General features: G+C 38.1%; 1 protein-coding gene across 1 annotated transcript in view; it reads left to right on the top strand.

Annotated features, from left to right (window-relative positions):
- The window catches only part of Myb (MYB proto-oncogene, transcription factor), a 31,377-nt gene extending 19,191 nt beyond the window's left edge, over nt 1-12,186 (top strand). The window contains exon 15 of the mRNA XM_027938443.2: nt 10,824-12,186. Coding sequence (XP_027794244.2) covers nt 10,824-10,940 — 117 coding nt within the window. The 3' untranslated portion in view covers nt 10,941-12,186. The remainder of the gene's footprint in view (nt 1-10,823) is intronic.
- The last annotated feature ends 13,059 nt before the right edge of the window (nt 12,187-25,245 follow it).

The raw sequence follows: 25,245 nt of genomic DNA, 5'->3' as shown, positions 1-25,245 counted from the left end.
TAATATCAAAGGAGATTTTCCTTATAACCCTGAAGTAGATGTGTGTTGAGAATATACAACAAATTCCCAAACTAATCCGAAGCCAAATATAAATAAGAATGCAAATTTGTTCCCACAAATTATTTAAAGCAGTTCCCAACATTAACAAGCCAGCTGTAGGGTCCTCCCCTCAGTCCTCCTGTGCTACTCAGAGGAAAACCCCCTCACTCTCCTGCAGATGGAGATTCAGAAGGGGAAAGTCATATTTGATGCTGTAGGTTGCAAGCACTGTAACTGGAGTGGCCTGATCCCTTATAGAACTTTTTTTGTCATAGTCTGGGCCTTCATATTCCAACTTGTGTGCATCTTAAAACTCCCTTCTTAAGTATTTGTGACACTTAGAATTACTTTTAAAAATATGAAAATACAGCTAGAAAGATTGTAGGCACATTTGTTTTTAATTCAGTGAGATCACTTTCCTGTGGTCTCTCTCAGATACCATGTACTTTGGTAAAAGATGTCTGGGGGCTGGAGTGTGGGACAGGGAGTGTCAGAACATGTGGACAGTCAGAAGTTCCAAGTTAGTCAGGCTTGGGCAGGCCTTCTGTGGAGAGGACTCAGCATATCACACAGAATTGAGAGGTGAGAAAATAAACACCATTGGGATGTTAGAGGGGCACTGAAAAGGGATTAGAGGCTTGTCTGGGCAAAGTGGCAGCCATTTCAAAATTTTACCTAGACCTGATCCTGGGTCTACAAGAGAAACCCTTTCTTTGTTTTTCTTTGGTCCTTGGTATCCAGAGCATAGAATTTGACTGATGCTATTAGTATTTTAGTTAGATTAAGAGATGAACTTAATAGTTAAGTTTTATGCATATTTTGTAACCTAGCCTGGGACACAACCTGTATTTGTAGTAGTAGAGAAAAAATGCATTTTAAGCTGATTATGATGGCATATATCTATAATCTCCCAGCTACTACTGAAACTGAGGCAGGAGGATTGCAGCCTCAGCAACTTAGTGAGACTCTGTCTAAAAAAAAAAAGCTGGGAATTTCCAATACCACAAAAACAAAATGATAAGAGAAAAATGCATTCTGTGTGTCAAACAGCAAGCATGTAAGTATATCTGGAAACAGTAATCATTACCTAAATTGAAAAACCCTGATTATTTTTCTAACATAGAATCCTAATAACTTTTGGCCAATCCAAACACTGTTTAGGCAAAAAACATTCAGAATTGAATATGATGCTGATATAAAATATATGTTATATAAAATATATATTATGAGTAATAATGTCAATATTTATGAAAATAGTTTGATATTTTTTGCCACAGGACTTTTAATGTTATTCAAGTTTTAAAAAATTTTAGTATGGGAATATATTAACATTTAAATTTTATTTAATGAAATATTGGTTATCTTTGAAACTCAAAATTGAGTAGCAGCTCTATTTTGTTAACCTGTGTTTTCTAGTACACAGTGGGTTCTATTTGCACACATTCTAATATCTGAATGCTGAAACTAAGTCCTGTATGTACATTCCATGGTGAAGGTAGTATTTGTCACTTCCAACAACTGAATAATTGAGACATAACAGTCAGTGCTTCTATATATACTGTATGGTTTACTGATTTACATTGATCAAATATTTTTAATAGTCTGCTATAACAGATAACTCAATTTGTTTTATGTCATGGAGCCTAGCTTCTGATACTACAGAAATGTGTGATTTCTAAAATGTTTCAAACTTTTGGGCTAAACACTGGAAGTTGTATCAAGCAATTCTAACTATTGAAACACTTACTACCAATATTTCATATAATCTTGATTCAAAATATTATATAATAATTCCCTCTATCCAAGGAGTATGTGTTTCCAAGACTCCTGGGTGTGCCTGAACAATGGATAGTGCCAAATCCTATACACTCTGATTTTTCTACACACACACACACATACTCACACACAGATGATAATTTATAAGTTAGGCATAATAAGAGATTAATAACAATAAAATAGAAGAAGTATAACATTATACTGTAATAAAAGTTATTTAAAAATCATGAATTTTTTTCTGGATTTTCTGTTTAATAATTTCAGACCATGGTTAACTCTATGTAACTGAAATTACAGAAAGCAAAACCAAGAATAGGGGGAAACCACTGTTTGTGTTTTCATGCATTTTTGTGATTTGCTTGTTTAAAACATAATGCCATTCCATATATTTCCACTGATAATCCAATTTGACCTAATAATGCACAGTTTTCACACATGGTATTTTTGAAGGCATTTTGCATTCATTAAATGAGCTGGCTATTAACTTAAGAGTACTTCATACAGTCTATAACTTTTGTAATTCGTACTTATGTCAAATACTAACTGGAATTTTGAACAAGCCATCCAGATATTTTTGTCATAGCAATACTTTTAATTGAAACAAAGTATGATTCCCCAAATATTTTAAAATTTGAATACCTCTAAAATGTAAAATATTTGCCACTTATATAGTGCAGTAGGTTTTACATCTTATTTTCCAAATAACTTTGCTTAGGCACAAGAGCAGTTTATTTAAGACTATAGTAACTGGAATTCTGTGCTCAGTCATTCGAGTTTTAATCATCCTTGCCTAATTATGCCAATAAGGTTTTTGATAGAGCAATTAGTAAACTTTTTAAGACCCATACACTAGGTCTTTATGGTTTTGCTTCTAATATATATAAGAATACACATGTTTATAAATTTGTATAAGTTACATCTGATATTTTAAAATTAGAAATGCAGATTGGCTGGAGATGTAGCTCAGTAGTGGAGTACTTACCTAATGTGTGAAAGGCCGTGGGTTCAATCCCCAGCACCACCAAAAAAATGGAAGCAAAGCAATGAAAGAAGCTGGAGTTTTGTTTTGATATGCTGTGTTCCTAACAATTATTAACATTTACCTTTATCAAAAGTCTTTAATGAAGTATTTTAAATTTCAGACAATATAACATTCTATTCTTATGTACTTGCAGAGTATATCTAAATATAGAAAACCTTTATAAACAACCTAATACTATTATCACACATTATTAACAATAATTTATATTCTAATTCCTAGGGCATATTTCAATTTTCTTATCAATCAAAAAAATGATATTTGCTTGTATGATCAAAATTGAAACAACTTCACACACTGTATTTGGTTTTTAGGTCTCTTAAATGTCTTCTAATTGCTAGCCCAGTGCTTTCCAAAAGAAACTCTGCAGTGATGGAAATGTCTAATATGCTGCTGTCCAGTTTGATAGCCACTAGTCATATGTACTTATAATGTGACTTGTATCACTGGAGAACAGAATTTTCGATTTTATTTATTTTAAGTGACTTTAATAAACACATTTCCTCATTCTCTTCTTGGAATCAGCCATTTCCCCCAAGGTGCTCTTAGTCATTTCAGTGGGAAATTGTATGCAGAGATCAAAATCAGGGTGCTAAGTATGCCCATGGTTATGTGGATTGTCATTGACACACAATGAATAATAACTCAGAACTTTCCATATATCCCCTGATCTAAAATCTGTATGTAGATTAAATTAGTTAACTTAAATAAGTAGAGGCTTAAATAGAGGTTGTTATGCACAATCTTGTTATGTTTGTTTCTTAACTTGTTGTTCTTTCAAACACTTGTGACACCCTGGGCTATGTGATACTTAATCTTTTTCCAAAGAATTTGTGGTAGCTGCACAATCCTAATTGTATTTCTCTGTTTTTAAAGATACTTTAATTTTAAACTATAAAAGCAAACATAGTGGCTGGGGATGTATCTTAGTGGTAAAGCACTTGCCTAATATGCTTGAGATCTTAGGTTTGATTCCCAGCATTGAAGAAAAACAAAAATCAAACAGTATCCTTAAAGTAAAATGTTCTGAGACATTTTGATATTTCTTTTTCTTGCATGGTTCATTATATTTGAGATTTTCACATTGTGCCATTGCCAGTACTCAGCCTTTCCCTCAAATTGTGTAAGGTAGAGATGGAATCTAGAATCTTCTAAAATGCTCACAAATGTGAGGTAGTAGCAAAAATATTCAGCTTAGAAAGCTTGCTATTTGAGTAGGAAAGACAAATTCACTGTGAAATACCACTGGATTCTACCATTCAGAAATTACCCTGAGAGATACTGAGGCAGACATGCAGAGAAAAGACAAGGAGAAAACTCTGCCTATTTTCCTCAGTATGCTTTCAATTTGTTGTACATGTTGAAATAAATACATTATGCTAATAAATATTTCTTAAGGTAGACATTTTACAAGTTACAACCTCCTGAATTTCTGTATTTTTCTCTTAAATTATAATTTCCTTTTATTCTTATTTAAAACTCAAGTGTAAAAGATATGTTCATATGCTTTTTACTCACTCACTTTCCTCTTTTTTGTAACCACAGAATGACAGCCTTAAATTTTAATTTCCTGACTTGGCTTGTCATGGCCTCACTTTTTTAAAACAGTGAATTTAATTTAAGTAAATTTCCCAATTATTTCCCCATTATTATTAAACACATTTATACAACATCAAAAAAATTTAAAATATTATTACTAGAAATTAAAACTCACTTTCAACCTTGGATTTTAAGTTCTGTGTGTTTTGGATTGCTCCCACCACTATATGATTTATTTGTGATAAATTCATTATTTTATATATTAAATTCATTCAATTAGGAAATAGTGGAGTCCAGATCAGAACCCAGGTTCTGTTGCTCACATATGAGTTCTGATCTGGACTCCACCATTTCCTACTTGAATGAATTTAATTCATTAAATTAATTAAATTGTTTTCTTTATAAACTGGGGAACATGGCATAACCTCCACTCACCACATAAAGTTACTATGAATATCAAATGGACCTAATATTGCTTTCAAGATGGCGGCACACCAGTGTCTGGTGCTCAATGGCAGCACAACGTCTCTGCCCTTAAAAAGGCAGGTAAGAAGACCTCACCAATGGCCTGGTCTTCTTTTCAGCTAAGGTATATTATTTCCTCTAGCGTAGTAGTCCCTGATCCATTCTTACAGAAGAATGTCAGTGGGCCAGAGATAACCATTTCAACTAGTTCTCTGAAATAAAGGCCCTCAGACCTCTTGGTATTATGGAGACAAAACAGCTGATTTATAGGTTTTCTTTTCCTTTCTGCTGCACTGGCATGGAAACAGTCTGCTTGTGATAGAGATCTTTCTGAGTGTTGACTTAGTATGCCTTATTGATCTGTTCCCCTGGATGTCTCCACACTCATTTGCTTCTCCTTTTGGTCACTTTTTTCCACTTACCCCAGCAAAAATTCATGTAGCTGTCAGTAGTATTTTCAGTAACCTGCCTTTTAATAAATGTTATAAGTTAAGCAAATTTTCTCTGTGAGGTTTTGAGGTTGAACTGAGAAAGGCTAAATGAAGGGAGAAGCTGCATTAAGCCCAGAGTCAGGGTACCCTGACCAAACATTATAAGAAGTGAATTTTTCATTTGTTTTGGTGACATTGAGAATAAACACTCTGAGATAGAATCTTCTTTAGGGACGCCAGCAAAGACAGAATTGCTTTACAGCAATTTGGCACTTGTCTTAATCTTAGTAGTCTGGAACTAATGTGGCCAAGGAAAAAGTTGTTCTTTTCAAACACTTGTGACACCCTGGGCTATGTGATATAAACTGTTGGGAAGTCTATAAACATGAGATAAAGAGACCTCTAAAGACATCCGGGACAAACTCCATAGCTGGGAAGGGCCCATCTCCGTTAGCTATTATTTATTTTGGTTTGGGAAATGGAGGCCTTGGTGAATGAGGCATCTTCCATCTGGGCCTTTAATCACCTAAATTTTAAGATTCTTTCCTGTGAAAAATCAGCAACTCTGAAGTTGGAGACATTTAATTGCTTTGTTCTGGAATAGGTAAATATGTTGTTAAGCACCTGAGGTCCTTTTTTTTTTCTTCTTTTTAAATATACATGACAGTAGAGTGTATTTTGACATACTATATATATATATATATATATATATTATACCTTATTCTAATTAGGATCCCATTCTTATGGTTGTACATGATGTGGAATTATACTGGTAATATATTCATATATGAACATAAGAAAGTTATGTCTGATTTATTCTATATCTTTCTTATTTCCATCCTTCCTCCCTTACCTTCCTTTCCCCTTTTCCAATCAAATGGAGTTCTATTCTTCCCCTCCCCACCTTCCCTTGTTGTGGATTAGCATCCACATGTCAGAGAGAACATTCGGCCTTTAGTTTTCTTGGGACTGGCTTATTTCACTTAGCATGATATTCTCCAGTTCCATCCATTTACTGGCAAATGACATAGGGAAATATACAAAGGAAAGTTTAATATCCATTGGCCCTACCTTAGCAACACTTCTGCTGAAGTGTAAAGTCAGGGATCTGACTTCAAGATATCACCAAAGATTTCAATATTACCTCTTACAACTAATACATTGTAAAAAGATGTCCCTCTGGCAAGGAATCTGGATCTTTGGAATTTTTGTCCAGTATAAGGGCTTTCTTCAGATAAGCTAAATAGTATAATCAAAAAATTCTTACTTCTTATTCTTTCATACACCATTTATACTGGCTTACTATTATAAAACAAAACAAAATAAAAGCATAATACCATCTCACCAGTTTGATATTCCAGAATATTTTTTAGGTTTGTAAGAATTTCTTATGAAGTCTTCAAATTGTAAAACACAGGTTCTTGACATCAGTAAATGTTGTGTGAAGCTGCTATCTAAATATGATCATAATAGCAGGTGTTCAGTGTGATGAAAAATACCTCAGATTCTAAATGAAATTGTGAAAATAATCTAATTCTGACAGAAAACCACCTGTGGACATGGTCTTTTCTCATTTCACTTCTTCTGTTTTCTAGGAAGGATCTGGGTATTTATTCAAAGTGCTTCAACAGGATATCCCAGTTAAAGCTTTGACAGACTGTTTATAGTTCATTTCTGCCCAGGGGCAATGAAAGGCACATTGCAGGATAAGCAAGGTGACTCCTCAGCAATGGGAGGAGGATGTGTGGGTAGGATTATTAATGTTGAAATGAATTAGGATGGTGTGACATGTCTGAAATAGCACCATGGGTTAGTAATGGAACAAGAATTCAGAGGCAGACATCTGTAATGCTTATCAGTTCCCTCATGTAAACAAAACTAAAATTTAGGTAGAGGGAATAAGGAGGATGCACAAAGATATATATGACAGTATTAAAAAATATTCTTCTAGCACAAGGTCATTTGATATTTTTCAAAGCTATTCTGTTTAAAAGTTGGTGTAGGGCCCTGGGTTTAAGGTAGGAAGGGAGAAAGAGAGCCATTCTTTTTTACCTGAGTGCTCAACCTTCTGATCTTTGTGATTACACCATCAGTATGTGTCTGTTCTGACCAGTGTTGTCATGTTCATTGTTGAAAGCTGTTCTTGCTTTGTGCTCTCAGTATAGAAAGGGGGATTCCTGGCTCACCTTGCTGGCTTTTTTTGTTACTGTACACAGTGGCTAATACATCCCAGTATTTGTCTATCCTGGGAGAATCAGGTGTTCCTGGCCCATCCCAGGCTCTAAGCATCAGGGTTATATGTCCAAGGAATTAGAATATTTCAGTCATTTTCATTAGTTTCTTAGTACATTCTCTTTTGTCTTAAGAGAAGCTGATTATTTAAAAGTTCTCTCCAAACACTAATTAAAAATATACGGCACCTTCTTTATATCAATGTCATTTTACATATCTAGTCCTGGAGGAAGAACCACATATGAATCAAGTGATGAGCCATGTGGGGAATCTGTCAAAAATCCCAGTCACATGTCAAATTGAAAATATATGAAGTTGGAAATGTAGTATGTTGAAAATCCTTAGTGTTAGATTCTCCTGAACAGACTGGGAGTTCTGAGTCAACCTGAATATGATGAGACAAGGATCGGAACTTGACCTTTACCAGGAGGTGTAGGAAAAGCAAATACGATTATTTTAAGATACTTTAATTTACACATTTGGAAAATGCATTTTATATTAATTGAAGCCCGGCTAAGTAGAAATATTCTTAATCACAGAAAAACAGAAATAATCCTCTTGTTTGCTGTTCAATTCTTTACCTGTTCTCACTTTCCTTCTTCTTATCCCTTCATTTGCTTCAATATATGTATTTTCTTGCATAGATTTCTTTGTAAATTTTAAATATACGTATAAAATATTAGTATATGAAGATATTCATTCTGCTTCCTTATTTGTCGCTTATTTTAATATCTGTCCTCTGGCCAGGCATGGTGGGGCATGCCTGTAATACCAGTGAGTCTGGAAGCTGAGACAGGAGGATTGCAAGTTTGAAGCTCTAAGCAACTTAGTGAGACCCTAATACTCAAAATAAAATAAAAAGGGCTGGGGATGTGGCTCAGTGGTTAAGCACCCCTGTGTTCAAACCCCAGTACCCCTTACCACACCCCCAATATCCATGCTCGTTGATGTGTGCATCTATCTATGCATTGCTTCTAAGAACAGCCCTAAATAACTTAGTGGTAGATAAACCATACTGACCTTTGACCTCACAGGTAGCAACTGCATATCCCATTTTGCCACAATGACTGCTCAATAATTTAAAAAGATAACATTACATTTTATTTTTTAAAATCAATCACATGTGTCAATTTAGTGTTCCAGTTAGAAAATTTTAGCAATAACATATAAGCAATCAATAAAACTAAAATGTATAATTTGAATGGATAGATAGATATATACCAGAAAAACATGTGTATTTAATCCACATGCTCAAGTCTAGGGAAACATCATTTACTCAGAACTGATTCAAAGAATGCTGTAACTACCATGGTGATTTTGTTCAGGAAAATAGTAAATATGACTCCGTGTGAGAATCAACCCAGAATACCTATCTATCATCTTTATCTTGTCATTTTTGTGATCCACAGTTCCTGGGAATACTAGGATAATCCATTTTGCTATGCAGTGTTTCAAGTTACATATGGAGCTACTGAGCTTTCAAAGTAAACATGTGTACTCAACTGTGCTATTTACATTGGTGGGAAAATGGCACAGCTAAGAAACTCAGGAAGGACTAAGAAACTTCCTGAGTTTCTTAGTCCTAAAGAAGAATATGACACTGCAGATCTTATACCACTGGAACTTTGTTCATGTCTGGTCACTACTATACCAGTACATTGTTCAATCAAAATTATCAGACCTCTTTGCTAAAAAGTCTGATGACCCTCACACCCCACCTCCATACTTCCTCCTGGATCCCAAATCCCTGGTGACTGAGTCTCCAAATTGCCTATCAAGACACTTGCATTCTTCCTGATGAGAGCTCTCCTGGAAGCAGCATCTTGCACTCATTAGGGGTATGAGCTCCTGAATCCCACCCAAGGTCAAATTCACAAACCACAGGTGGTTTGTTTGTTTGTTTGTTTTGTGAGAGTTAAATGTGATGAGACTTGTGAAACTGTAAGATGAGTTGGCAGCATAGAGTAAGGGCTTTTGAAACTCTAAGATGAGTTGGCAGCACAGAGTAGGATGCCATCATTTAACCACTGTATCCCTTTCTCTCCCCTGCTCCCCCACTCCCCACCAACAGTGCACAGATTGCAGATTCCTGCCTCTTTCTTGCTCTCTCTCCACAAGGATTACACTCCTGTTTTTCCACCTGTCTATCTTGACTGTGCCTGTTCTTGCCCTTCCCCTACAGCAGTGCCCCAGCACTCCCTCCATCTTCCATCCTCTGTTCACCTGCACCACATCCCCCGCTCCCTAGTTGGTTCCACCTGTTGAGAAATACCTTTGCATTTGTTCTCTTTAAGGACACTTTAGGTTCTGGAAAGCAAAGGCTTTCTTTTTCTTCTTTTGTCCCTTGGAAGATAATTCCTTTTAGATCAGGAGTAGTGCTTTTTCCTGAGCCACTGGCTTCTTTTGACTTTAAGGTACCAAATCTTAACACCTGCTTATGTTTGTTTCCCTCTGCACTGACTGCTGTAGAGCCCAGGTTCAAACTGGTAGCCTACATCTCTCTGGGGCACTGCATTTGGTGACGTTTTGTGTACAAATCTTGCCCTGTTTCATATTATTTATTTTATGCATGTTGATTCCCTGTGATCTTGCTTTCTGCACTTTTATAGCCCTGTTGTATTTATTTTGTAACCGTATTAAATCCCTTTGGGAACTAAGTGGGACATAAATACTTTCCTAAATACTAAAGACTTTACTTTGGGGCAACATGGAGTGTGTCTTTAAAAAATTAAGCCGTACTGAGGGTTGAGGGTGTAGCTCAGTGGTAGAACACTTGCCTAGCATGTGGGTGAGGCCCTGGGTTTGATCCCCAACACGCAAAAAATTAAATAAAAATTAAGCTATACTGTGAAACAGATATTTCTAAATTAATTATGAAAAGATATAGTAGCAGATGCTTAGCAGATGTTGATCAATTCCTTCACCTACATGAACTTCATGGCCCCAGCACTCACCAGTTTGCTCAGTGAGTAAATGCCCAGGCAATGTCTGGAGAATTATGCTTGTTCTTGTCTCCAGCCTCAAGGCATTCCAGTATGAAGCTGTGGCCCCATCTTATGAAATCAGTTGGAGTAGGGTTTCCTTCCTAGGAGTGAGCAGTTCTGACCATTAATATCACTTAAGGATGCTGGATTTCTGGATGTCAAGGAGTTGAAATCTGTCCACAAAGGCTTCCTGGTGTCAACCACTTGCCTCTGGCATCCAAAATGTGGCAGCTGGCCCTTCTGGGATTGTGAATCCCTTTTGGACTCTCTGTGTGTGCTTCCTGGTCTCACCCTGCTGTCACCCTCTTCCCCCCTCAGCCTTGTAGCAGCGCCTGGGAACCCACATCCTGTGGAAAGATGGAGGATCAGATGACGGCTTCCGGTCAGGCTCGCAAATATGTGAACGCGTTCTCAGCCCGGACTCTGGTTATGTGAGACGTTTCCAGAAAAGCATTATGATTTTCAGAACACTTCAAGTTGACTTGGGATATGTCATTCCTCGACATGAAACTTTTCATGATTGGGTGAAGAATCTATTTTTGTTGTGGTACAACAGTTGAGAGCAGCACCAAGTGCATAAGCGCATTTAGTTGGATGAAATCTTATTAGATTTCACTCAACTAAAAGGATTTTTTTTTAATAAATAAATAACGGTCTTACCTAAATTATTAGGTAATGAATTGTAACCAGTTGTTATTATCTTATGCAGATTTTTTTTTAAAAAGCATAAAATGATTTATCTGTATTTTAGAGGATCCAACAGATCAGTATTTTTGCCTATGATGAGTTTTTTGAAATTTTACACAAGAGGTACTCCAGTATTTCTCTTTTCTCAATCACTAAACATATGAATAGATTTTTTTTAAATCAGTAAAAGCATTACTATAAATGTTGAAAAATATCACGAGACAATAGAGATTGTTAATGCTCATTTATGGTTCATAACATTGGAGGTACATTAATTGTACTAAACCATTTTGAGTTTTTTTAGCTTGCTTTAAAAATTATTACTGTATGAAATAGTTTTATAAAAAATTATATTTTTATTCAGTAATTTAATTTTGTAAATGCCAAATGAAAAATGTGTTTTGCTGCTATGGTCTTAGCCTGTAGACATGCTGCTAGTGTCAGAGGAGCAGTAGAGCTTGGTTGAAAAGAAAAAAAAAAAAACTTGGTGTTAGGTAATTGACTATGCACTAGTATTTCAGACCTGTTTTATTTTTTTATATGTATACATTTTTTTTCCTTTTGTAATACATTGGAAAACTTGTTTGGGAGATTTTGCATTTGTTGTTGTTGTTGTTGTGTGTGTGTGTGGTTTTTTTTTTTTTTTTTTTTTTTTTTTTTTTTGTAATTGTTGGTTTAAAAAAGCATGCATTGCACTTCTTTTTTTGGGAGATCTGTGTTGTCAATGTCCTATGTTTTGTTTTGATTTCAACCCCTGACTGTTCTTTAATTCAGGGATTCTGAGTTCCATCAACATCCCCCAGGGTTTCTAAGTGTATGGTTTCGGAACTGCCTCACAGATACTACGTTTGCAGCTGGGGGAGACGAAGACTGAGGTCAATAGTCAGTTTCTGCCTTAAGAACATTCAGTGCAAGATGGCCAGCACTGAACTTTTGATATGACAGTGTACTTACTGCCTTGTAGCAAAATAAAGCTGTGCCCTTATTTTACTTATTTTTGACTTCTCTCTTATTTATGATTGTGAATGTAGTTATAATTTTTTCAACAGAATGAATTCCATGCACTTTTCCTTTCAAAAATTTGCACGCTATCTGAGCTTCATTGGAAGAAGCAAGATTCATTACTATGGAGAAAGAAGAACAAGCAAACCAAATTAAATCATTCATAAAATAGTTATAGTGACAACTGAGAAGAACCTTCCAAAATATATCAGTAGAGGTTCTGGCAGCTTTTTAGTTGGGATAATGCAAAAAGAGTTCATTTATGAAAGTACCCATATCACAGATATGAGTAGGGTGTAGTAGAGCCAATTGCAGGCTTAAACTTAGGGGTCACTTTATAATTATTAACATAAATTAATGGCAAGAGTGAACTCAATGTTATATAAAATTAAAATACATATTTACTTTCTCAATAAGTATATAACTCCAAAACTAGTATCTTAAAAATCTAAACTATTTGATAGGAAAACTAGTTAATATAATAACTAGTCAATAAACTTAGATTTTATATGCAAATGCTAACAAACTCAAATAGTAGTCATTTCACAGTCATCTCTAAAACATGTTTTTGTCTTCATCTATAAAAGCAAGTAGAATGTTAAGATAATTGCAAGTAACATAACTGTAGAACAAGTTTTCAACAATCTGAGGGTTTTTATAATAAGGAATACTGTTAACTGGGGATAAATTTTAACAGTCACAACTAAAGGAAAGTTAGCTTTCATCAAATTTATCAGGCCCATGTCCCTGATTGTGTGTTAGATTACTTTCTAAAACTAAGATCATATCTAAATGAATCATATATTCTTGAAATATTCCTAATCATTCTGAGAACCAAAAACAATTTAACTCAAATAATTTGCTTCTAGATCATCTCAGTGTGCCAAATAAGTTATTAGAGATGATAGAGTGGGATCAAAGTACTAAATACTCTTTCAGGGGACTGGGCAGTTAGCTTAGTGGTCGAGGGAGAGCTAACCATGCATGATCCTGGGTTCAATCCCAGCACTGTAAAAACAAATAAAACTTCTGTGAATGTTAATCTATATTTCAAACATAATCACATGAAAGGTGAAATGGAAGATTGTTCAAATTCTAGTAATTTCAGGAGGCAGTGATTAGAGGCTTCTAGTTTATAGTCAAAGTTCATTGATGGTTTTTTTAGCTCTGGAGGCTAGAAAGTCTAAGATCATGGGCTCTGGTCAAGTCAGAATCTGGTGAGGGCCCATTTCCTGATTCATAGATGGCATCTTTTTGCTGTGTTTTCACACGGCAGAAGGGCCTGCTTTTTTTAAGAATGATTTTTCTCTCTACACCACAAATTCAGGCAGTAAAATAAATGGAAGTAGAATTTTTACTTGACTTACTATGTGTGAAGGTGGCAACTACATATTATATCCAGAGAAGAAGAAAGAAACTGAGAAGACTGATTTGGCCCAGTCTAGATGAGATGGATAGGTAGATGTCCAGGAAAGAACTTCCTTGTTTTTTAAGAAATTATACATATTAGAACTGGAAGGGATCTTAGATAGCTAAGGAGCTCATTGCTTTATCAAAAGAAAATCAGTTTTATAGCTTGACCAATCTTGGTTTTAACTCAAACTTTGTCCTTTCTTTACTAGCTCTATGACTTTTTATGAGTTTTATATCTTCTAACTTCATTTTACTTGTATTTTACTAACATTGAAGATAAAAAACTCCTCAAGATTGCTGGGCATCGTGAAGATTACATAAGATAGTCACTGCCTTCTTGCATCTCTGTATTTGGTACTGTGCCTGCCAATTAGCTAAGTCACCATGAATTATGATTAAAGAAAAAACAAGTCTGTTACCAATCAGTGGAGAAGGGAAGGCTTCTGAGGCCCATGTCCCTGATTATGTGTTAGATTTACTTTCTGTCTGAAAACTGAGATCATATCTAAATGAATCATATATTCTTGAAATATTCCTAATCATTCTAACATACATCAACCTTTTTTATACAAATGTATGTAGGAAAGATAGGGCATGTTTTTCCTTAAACTTCCTGGTTTCTAATCTGAAATGTATCTTACGTGTATTTGTTTTCTCCGTTGTCGGTAATAATGACACGACAGTATTTGTTAAGTGCTCGCCGTATGCTAGGAAAGAAGAGTGGGAGGGAAAGGGTCTGGTGTGGGAAGAATAACGGTGTCCCAGTGCTCAGAGTGAAAGGGAAACTTGTTCAACAAAGGACTTACTATGAGCTAGCACTGTGCCCATGGAGGACTGTAATAGTACAGAGATACTCAAAGAATGCATCTTGGACCTGTAGCATCAACATTGCTTGGGAATTTGAGCCATAGTTAAGCAGGTGGCTCTGATGTGCCTGGATAAGGGCACAGAACACGTATTGGTTTCATTACCAATAAAAAGGCAGGAGGTCCTTTCTAAAATTTCTGCTGTTTAGTTTCAAACTCTGTGTTTCTATTATGGTATCATCAAGTTTTTTTGTGGTGGGGCATACTAGGTATTAAACTCAGGTGCACTTGACCATTGAGCCACATCCCCAGCCCTATTTTATATTTTATTTAGAGACAGGGTCTCACTGAGTTGCCTTGGGCCTTGTCTTAGCTAAGGTTGGCTCTGAACTTGAGATCCTCCTGCCTCAACCTCCCAAGCCACTGGGATTACAGGTGTGTGCCACAGCGCCCAGCTGGTGTCATCAATTTTAAGACTGTGGATTTAATAACTGTTTTCAAAGAAAAACAAATTGGACTATGTTAAAGACTGAAGTCAGAAAAATTTAAATCATGAAAAAGGACAATTTTAACTTAAAGAAATACTGTTATTAAAAAGTAAATATGAAACAGGTCTTTCTTTCTTGATACTTTTGGGGGTATCCAATAAAATTGCTCCATCTATAATTATATATGTTATGAATATATATATATATACACATATATATGTGTATATATATATATATATATATATATAAACATATATATATATATATATATATATATATATATATATATACTTTTTTGAATTCTGCCTTGAATAGGAAGTGCTCAACAGATAATTATTGAATAAATGAAGGACTTAGGTTCTAATCTGGATAAATGAATGAGTTAATTCTGTCCACTGTTAGTTATATGGGGCCATTAAAGAACAGGTGATAGATTTACATTCTTTAGAACAATGATCAAATGAAAACAAATCCTTACTCCATCCTTAGCATCTGCCCCTAAACACAGGCTGAGGGCAATTTCTCAACCTATAAGTTCATTTCAGAGGACACTTTCTAGCAGGAAAACCTCACAATTCTCTCCTAAGTGTTCCGGTGTCTTTGGGCTCCTGAAGCTTTCTTTGAATTTTGTTTGTCTTTGATCTGAAGACGTCTGTTTGCTTTGTAACTATATACAGGATTAAATACTTCCTCCATTTAAATAGAAATCCCAGAGCACGGAGGTGTAAAGTGACTTGAACAAGGGTTTTTGGCAAGTTGATTAGAGACTAGTTTAGAACCAAGGACTTCTGAATGTAAATGTTTTGTTTTTTTGTTTTTTTTTGCTTTATTTTCACATTAAACTTTTTGAGATATGTATTTCCTTTTGCTAGAACTTGTGCAAGAGAATCATAAAAGAGGTTCAGATATATTGAGAATAAAATTATCTTTCCCCACATACTGTAAAAATCAAACAAAAGACAGATCTGAAGGCCAAGGTTAGTTTTAATTACCAACATCTGTGACATTGTGTTATGATTCTTTGTATTTAAGAAAATCTTACAGTTAGGGTCTTAAAAATGTTCTAATGTTCTATAGGCCAATGGACATTTTAATTTAAAAAACATGGGCTCCCCAGGCACCGAAAGCTATTGAAAAATATTCAGGCAGAAATCACAGGGTTGGGGAATAACAGATTTTTCCTAAGGCAGGGTTTTTGTTTTGTTTTTTGTTTTTTTGGTTTTTTTTAGTATGGTCCTTGCAGAAAACCTGTGTTAAAGTCACCTGGAAGCTTGCCACACACTTGACTCAGACATCAGAGTTGCTAAGGAATAGGTGAAGAATCTCCATTTTAAATAAAGTTCCCAGGAACTGGGGTTGTGGCTCAGTGGCAGAATGCTTGCCTAGCATGTGTGAGGTACTGGGTTCGATCCTTAAAGGCATGCTGTTCATCTAAAAAAAAAAAAAGAATTAAAAATAAATAAGTTCCCAAAATGTTTCTGAGGCTCAATGAAGTCTATAAACCACTAACTCTATGAATGTGCTCTAGATTAAAAAGTGAAATAAAACAAAATCATGTGGAAATCACCTTTAAGAAAAAAAACATAGGCAAGATTACTAAATGGGAAAAACATCAAAATATAATCAAGAATTATACCATATAAAAACTCAGGGATGATTTGGTTTCAAAATGACAAGGAAGGTTTTAGACAAATTATTGGTTGAAGCTATTTTGCTCTTAAAGGAGGAAAGTGTTTATGCAATCAACTCGTCCTGAACAAATGACTTTGTTGACTGTAAAATGGGGAAAAAAATTATGAACTTCAGGTCAAAAGGTAAGATTTTTTCAGTAAGATTTCTAGGATTAAAGCACACTCTTTTGCAATTAAGTAGTTGGAAATATGTGATAAACCAAATTACCTGGGTATAAAATTCAGACTCTGTAATAATCTGTCTCTGCTAATCTGAGGTTTAATTTTATATCATCTACAATAAAGGATTTGGACAGGATTATTTGTATAAATCAGCTATAATTAATCATTGTACTTCCTTGCCTACCATTCAATGACTCCCCCATATCTCTAAGGACAAAGTTCAAGGTCAGTTTACACAGCTTCCCAGCTTTGTTATCTTTTCCTATTCTCCAAGTTTCCCTTTCACTCTGAGCACTGGGACACCGTTATTCTCAGATGCTGTTCCCACCCAGCCTCTTCAGCCCTTTGCCTAAGACAGATTCCTCTCTCTCTCTCACTCACTCTGGTTGCTATCTCCCTAGGAATTAGCATGACACAATTGCCTTCGTCCTGGGCTTAATTTTTTTTAATTCTTTTCAATAGACTATTATTGGTCTCATTTTTCAGGCCAAAGTCAGAGTGATCTTGTCTAAGGGAAATCAATGAAGAATATACTACAATAATACATTTTTGTGGAGTAGACTTTTTAATACCTGCAAGACAGTTGACTAAGTCCCTCCACAGTTCTTTTTCCATCCTCTTTCCATTCATCTAGTCGCTTTCCTCTAGGTGTTCTCCTGGTAGGTGTTAGCATTTTCTAAACCCTGGCTTGTGGTTTTAGCAGGGGGAGGAGGGGCCTCTGGACTACACTTACTGAGTGGAGAAGATGTCAGCAGCCATAATCAAGCAGAAGAGAGCTTACCCCACCACAAATCTCAAATCCATTCATAAATGTGGTTACTAATTGCCCACTGTGTGGGTAGAATGAGGCACAAAGTAGCATGTTCTGGAGATGTAAAATCAATCATAGTGCTAGGTGGGCCCTCCTATGGCTTTAAAACAGTAGTAGAGTCTGTCAAGGGCCCCACTTTCAGACATCGGTTGCTTGTGGTGATAGTTCTTCCCATCAGCCACGTCATTCTTCCGGAGTTCCTTTACCTCCTCTCTCCATCAGGACACATGTCTTTTAGTTCTCTTGATGCATTGGACTTTACCCTTTATTCTGGACACCTGGCCCCTTTTGCAGAGTCACAAGGCTGTCTTCTGCCATTCTGTGTCCTATAAATTCATGATTCCTCTTCTTGCCTTTTACCTTTGTTTATTTCCCTATTGAAAGGGAAGTCCCAGAAGTTAAAAGAAAAAAAAAAAAAAAAGCCCAGAACATGACTCAGAATTAGAGCTTCAGTAAAGAAGTGTTCTCTGGGCCAGTGGGCAGGAGTTGCATTCTTGCCAGCCCTTTCTCTGAGCAGGTGGGCACTGCTTCCATGCAGCCTACCTAAGTCATTTTGAAACTGATTGCAATTGGTGCTTCTTCCTTTGAAGTTAACTTTTCAGATCATCAGTGGTTTTGTCTGCAGAGCCTGGTGTCAAGGTGTAGTGGCAAACCTTTGCTCACACAGCAATACTCTTCACTGTCTTTTGTTGTGGGCTGCCTACCATTCTGTCTGATTAAAGGTGAATATAGATAGATTGGTGGAAGGATAGGGATGGTGGATGGATTGATGATATTATAGAGCAAACACTGTTAAGTGTTAACTCTAGACTCTAACAGGGAGCATGAGGATGACTGCCTTAAACTTCAACCTCTCTGAGTGTTTAAAATACTCCTAATAAAATGTTGAGAGAAGGGCTGCAGCTGCAGCTCAGTGACAGAGCACTTACTTAGCATAGGCAAGGGTCTGGTTTGATCCCCAGCACTGAAAAAAAAAAAAAGAAGTTATGGGGAAAAGAGAACTGATCACAGTATCAGCAATGAGGTCAGGGTTAGGTAATAAACACTTGAAAGCTGAGCTTGCAGGTAAGACTACAGAGGAGAATTTTTTAAAATTAAATGGCTATTGTTTTAAGTTAATGATTTTTCTACTCATTATGTTCCACATTACAGATAGATAGTAATTAACATTTTGAAGGCCTTAAATGAAATATACTTTCAAATTCCAAACCATTGATCATCTATTAACACATGGGCAATGCATGGTTTTGGTGTTAATGGTAAGGGAAACATGTTCTGCCTCTTCCATTAGGCAAAGTGAATTTCTCTCTCGAAGCCTCAGTTTTCTTATGTGTAAAATGGAGGGGGGAACTGGTAATATATACTTCTTAAAATTGTAAGGTTTAACTACTGTGCTAGGCAGCTCTCTGCCACTAGAATGAAATACCTGATATAATCAGTTTATAAAGAGAAAACTAGATCACAGTTTTGGAGATTCTGATCCATTACTGATGGCTCTATTGCTTTGCACTCATGGCAAGAGCACATCATGGTGAAAGCACATGGCAGAGTAAAACCACTCACTTCATCAGGAGGTAAGGAACAAAAGAGAGTGAGGAGGAGGCCAGGGTCCCACAACCCCCTTCAAATACATATCCCAAATGATGTACATCTCCCACTAAACCCCACCTCTTTCAGGTTCCCCCACAGGCAGTCATATAACGCATGCCTATAATCTCAGCTACTCAGGAGGCTGAGGCAGGAAGATCAAAAGTTTGAGCCCAGTCTCAGCAATTTAATGAGACCTTGTGTAAAGAAAATGAAAAGCATTGGGGATGAAGCTCAGAGGTAGAGAACTTTCCTGGCATGCACAAGGCCAGGGTTCAATCGTCAGCACTGTGAAAGGGAAAAAAAAGTTTCTACCACCTCCCAAAAGCACACCCTAGAAACTAAGCCTTTAACACATGGATCTTTGGGGAAAATTCAAGACCCAAGCTACAGCAAATGCTCTATACAGCATCTCACAAACATTGCTTATAAGCCAGGTGTTGTGGTGCATGCCTGTAATTCCAGCAAATTAAAAAGAATTTTAAAAAATTTCGTTATCATTTCAAATTTGGTTTGTGCCATATGAATGGCATCACGAATGCTCTAGTGATCCCAGAGACTCTTTATTAAATTTCCATTTTACGATCTGAAGCCCCTGAAATTCATCATACATTTAATGTTTTTTGTTTGGCTGTTTTTTCTCTTGAAAAAAAAAAGATGGAAACAAAATATTTTGGCTTTTAATAAAGATCTTGAGTAAATATACTACAAACTCCATGTGGACCTGTTACAGAAAGATAATTTGCACGTCATTGAAACAAATGGATTATGTTATGCTTGCAAGGTTCTGTGAGAAATTGTTGTCTCAGGTTACGATTTAATGTTGCTTCTAAAAGAAGAGTAGGACTTGCCTTTTTAACTTGCCTCAGAAGAGAAGTGGAACTATGATACTATAACAAAGCAACCCGAAATTTAAATATCTTAAAATAACAGACATTGATTATATCTTGTGAATCTGTGGTTCTGTTGACTCAAACGACTGTCTTCCAGCTCTGCTTCTGGATGTGTTTGGATGGGCTACCTGTTCTTGTTCACATGGTGACTCAGCAGAGTTGCCAAGGGACAGGAAGAAATGTGCTGTCTACGGTGACTAGGTCTCAAAGACTCAGTGTCATTTCTTTTGCCTTTTATTGGTCACAGTAAGTCACAAGATCAGCTGAGTATCATGGACACAGGCCATGGCCTCCACCTCTCGATGGGAAGAGCTAGGGAATCACGTTGCTGAAGGAGCTGAACAATTGTAGTCATTCTGTGAATATTCTATGTGTTGACTTTGTGTCACTATGACATAAATACCTGAGAGAAACTCAGAGGAGGAAAGGTCTATTTGGGCTCATGGTTTCAGAAGTCTCCGTCTTTTCTTGACTGACTCCATTGCTTTGGGTCTAAGGTGAGGCAGAACATCATGGTGGAAGAGTTTGGCAAAGGAAAGCTGCTCAGCTCATGGCAGCCCAGAAGTAGAGAAACGGAAAGAGGTCAGGGACATGATATAGTCCCTAAGGCACACACACCCCCAATGACCTACTTCTTGCATCTGTGCCCCACCTGCTACAGCTTCTACCACCTCCCAGTGGTTGATTCAAATTACTAACCCATCAAATGGATTAATCAGATGAGGTTTGATCCCTCATGACCCAATCATTTTATTATAGCTCCACCTCTGAACACTGCTACACTGGGGACCAAGGCTTCAAACATGAGACTTTTGGACACATTCCAGATCCAAACCATAACAATCTATGAAAGCAAGCACCACATCAGCCATTTTTACCCTGAAAGGATCAGCAAATCTTCCTCTTTAGAATAGAAATGCAGTTATGGAAACAATGCTGTTTCTGGATTGCTCATCAAAGGTGGGAGGTCTGGAACAAAGAAATATTGTGAGCAAATGGAAAGCTAGAGTGATAATATCTGAGGATTTTATGCTACTATTTTGGATAGAGCAGAATACAGTAATAGTTGATCTTCTGGCTAGTCTTTGAGTCTCTTGATGTCATAAATCTGATGTCTGCATGTCATGGATTATTTTTCAATAGTCAAAAATAGATCTAACTCAGAAAATAGAGTTACCCCTGTATTGGGCATAAAAGTAGCTTTCACATTTTGCCAGAGCATTAATATGCATGTTGTAGAGGGAACTTAAGCGGGATCTTAATAAATGGTTCTTTTGCTGAAATTACGAAAGGCCTAGAATTTCTGCTGTCCACCTGCCTCACCTTATGAGCTGCAGCCCAAGGAACCTTCTGGATTTTTTGACTTTCTTTCCTCTGGCCTCAAAAACCTCACAAAGCATTTCATTTTTTCTCTTTTTATCCTTTACATACATACCTCATCTTTCTTGCAAGATTTTTGCATCAGATCTTTTTGTTTTCATCTTCCTATCTCCCATAGCTCTCAATACAGTTCTTCCTCTATACTGGAGCAGAGCAGGGCTGCTGTTCAGCTACCCTGCCCCTTCAGAGCTGGTGTCCATTCTGTTGCTATATCACTGGTAAATAAATAATAAAGGCACACACATATTGATTCAGTAATTAATAAAGAATCCACTAACATTGAATCTGTCAATAGAGGGGATTATGTATTCCAAAATGTTCTCCACTGCAACATAACTAGGCCCTGTGTAAATGTCAAAATACTTTGTAAAAAAAATTTTAGCCCCACAAAAAGTAGTAGAAATTTTCTAAGCCTCCCACTCAGAGAAGACAAAAATGTTAAGGAAGCAGAACAGACAAAATCTAATGGTAAGCACCAAGTAGCCTCAAAAATTGAAGTTGCCCTAAGAGAAAAATACTTATGCTAGCTCTGAAATATGGACATGTTCATATTCATCCAGAACTAAAAGTGCTTCTAGTTGGTAGAGGTAGTAGGCAGCATTCTAAACATGATCCCTTGTCTTCAAGATACCTGTGCCTTAGTTATTCAAACACTACTTTAAGAACTACCAGGAGGGCTGGGGATATAGAACAGATGGTAGACTGCTTGCCTCAAATGCACTAAGGCTCGGGGTTCAATTCCCAACACCACAAAAAAAAAAAAAAAAAAAAAAGAAAGAAACTTCTAGGAGAAGATTTTTCAGACACAACAACTCTCAGATTTCCTTAAGGAAGATTGTACTTTTCCTTAATGAAGATTGTACTGGTGAGCTTAGCCCAGCCTGGCAAGTCCTTAATACAGATTTTGAGCTGGGAGTCTAGCTTAGCAGTAGAGCACTTGCGGGCACGAAGCCCTAGATTTGATTTCAAGCACCACAAAATAAATAAAGCAAAGCAAAGAATTTTCCCCAGAAAGTAGCAGAGGGGCTGGGGATGTGGCTCAAGCGGTAGCGCGCTTGCCTGGCATGTGTGTGGCCCGGGTTCGATCCTCAGCAGCACATACAAACAAAGATGTTGTATCCGCCGATAACTAAAAAATAAATATTAAAATTCTCTCTCTCTCTCTCTCTCTCTCTCTCTCTCTCTCTCCCTCCCTCCCTCTCTCACTCCCTATTTAAAAAAAAAAGTAGCAGAAAGAGCAAGCCAGAGATGTTCAAAGTGTGAGGGGATTCATGTGCATTGCTGGCTTTAAGGATGTCAGTGGCTTTGTACCAGGGCAAGAGAGAAACCTCTAGAAGCTGACAGTTGCCCCCAACAGAGAGCCAACCAGGAAGTGGGGACCTCAAGCCTAATCAATCAAAAAGAACTTAGTTCTGCACACACTTAATAAATGCACACACAGATTGATTTAATAATTAATAAAGAATGGGCTGGGGCTGGGGCTTAGTGGTAGAGCACTTGCCTAGCATGTATGAGGCCCTGGGTTCGAACCTCAGCTCCATATAAAAATAAATAAATAAAATAAAGGGACAGGAGGAAGATGGCGGTGAAGGGAGTGCATCAACCCGGTGTACCGCGTCACTGTGCGGGAGAATGATGAGTTAGAACAGCTAAAAGCTATCTTGTTAGGAATTTCCAGCAAAATTGGGGTGCTCCAAAACCTAGAGGAAGGATTTCCATCGCACGAGGATCAGCTACGGGGGCTCAAACGCGAGAGATTTGTCCGCACGGAGGGTCACGCTGCTTATTCAGCAAATCGCCCCGCAGCTAGAGTCTGCAGCACGCGCTGGGAAACGACGAGATAGCAACGCAAAGATACAGCGCTGCGGATTCTGCGGGCTTCTGCCAGCTGTCAATCACCGTGCTCAGTGCTGAATTCTGGGTTTGAGACGGGGGAAGGAAGCGGTCCAATTCGGTTCTCCACACCAGTCAGACCACAGAGGAAGCCAGCGGCCACCATCTTGGAGAGCTGACGTCACGATCCCTGTTTTCGACTGATCGCAGCTCATTCAGCCATAGAACAGGTAATTTCAGGCTGCCATTCGCCTGCGTCTGGCAGACAAATTACTCAGGCTCAGTGCTAAAGAACCCACGGAAACTGCTTCTTGGAGCCTGCTCCTTTCAGAACATACACCAAGCACGGAGCGGCCGAATTCTGGCTCCCGGAACTGCTCTGGCCCAGGGATAAAGAACCCGCGGAAACTGCTTCTCGGTCCGGGTCCTGCTGAATACTGTGGAGGTAAATACCAACCGAGCCTTCATAGGCAGTGGCAACAGGATTGAAACGGGGCTTGTGAGGGTCTGTCAGGACTCACCCATTGCTTTGGTCACCCGGCAAAGGGAACGAAATGCTGCCATTCGTATGGGATACCAACATGGCAGAGATCTGATGTCATCAGAAAGCGGCGGAGGAGAGAAATTCATCAATACCAGCAGCGACAGAAACAGTTGGTCTCCTGGTAAAGAAAGTGAGTCACAAACTCCCGAGTCTCTCTCACTTTGTCATCAAGCCAGAGGGGCAGAGCAGAGCCGCCGCCCGCGCCTGGAACAGGCCCAGCGGCCCGCCGGCGTGGTAGTCATGCCACCCCAATTGGAGTAGGGGCAGAGCAGAGCCGCCACCGGCGCCCACAAGGTAGGCAGACCTGCGACCGACCGGCAAAACAGGCCCAGCGGTCCGCGGGCGTGGTAGGAGGGGCAGAGCAGAGCCGCCGCCTGCGCCTGCAAGATAAGCAGACCTGCGACTGACCGTCGGATCAGGCCCAGCGGCCTGCCGGCGTGGTACACACGCAACCCAATTGGAGTAGGGGCAGAGCAGAGCCTTCGCCTGCACCCAGAACAGGCCCAGCGGCCCGACAGCATGGTAGTCACGTCACCCCAATTGGAGTAGGGGCAGAGCAGAGCTGCCACCCGCGCCCGCAAGGTAGGCAGACCTGCAACCAACCGGCAGAACAGGCCCAGCGGCCGCGGGTATGGTAGACACGTCACACCAATTGGAGGAGGGGCAGAGCAGAGCTGCCGCCCGCGCCCGGAACAGGCCCAGCGGCCCGCCGGCGTGGTAGACACATCACCCCAATTGGAGTAAGGGCAGAGCAGAGCCGCCGCCTGCGCCTGCAAGGTAGGCAGACCTGCGACCGACCGGCAGAACAGACCCAGCAGGCCGACAGCGTGGTAGACAGATCACCCCAATTGGAGGAGGAGCACAGCAGCCGCCAGACCCTGCAAAGGAGACTTTTCAACTATACAAGAGCAATATAAATATATAGGGGGAAAATTCAATAACACAACAGTTTCACTAAGCAGAAAGAAATGCGAACAGTATGAAAAGACAAGGAAAGAAAGGACCACAAGCAATGCAGGTCAACTCAACTTTAGAAGAGGTAATATCTGCAGCAGATGGAATGTCAGATAAAGAATTCAGGATATACATGCTTCAGATGATCTGGACTCTCAAGGAAGACATTAGACAGCAAAATCAGACAATGAAAGATCACTTTGAAAATGAATTACATAAACAAATCCAAGAACCAAAAGATCAACTATACAGGGAGATAGAGGTTATAAAAAACAAACAGAAATCCTAGAAATGCAGGAAGCAATAAACCAACTTAAAAACTCAATTGAGAATACTACCAGCAGAGTAGAACACTTAGAAGATAGAACATCAGACAATGAAGACAAAGTATTTCAACTTGAAAAGAACATAGACAGCTCAGCAAGACTGTTAAGAAACCATGAGCAGAACATCCAAGAAATATGGGATAACATAAAGAGACCAAACTTA

This window comes from Marmota flaviventris, chromosome 6 (assembly GCF_047511675.1).
Source record: "Marmota flaviventris isolate mMarFla1 chromosome 6, mMarFla1.hap1, whole genome shotgun sequence".
NCBI classification, from domain to species: domain Eukaryota; kingdom Metazoa; phylum Chordata; class Mammalia; order Rodentia; family Sciuridae; genus Marmota; species Marmota flaviventris.
The sequence above is the reverse complement of the archived record's forward strand: the minus strand, read 5'-3'. Positions and strand labels throughout refer to the sequence as shown.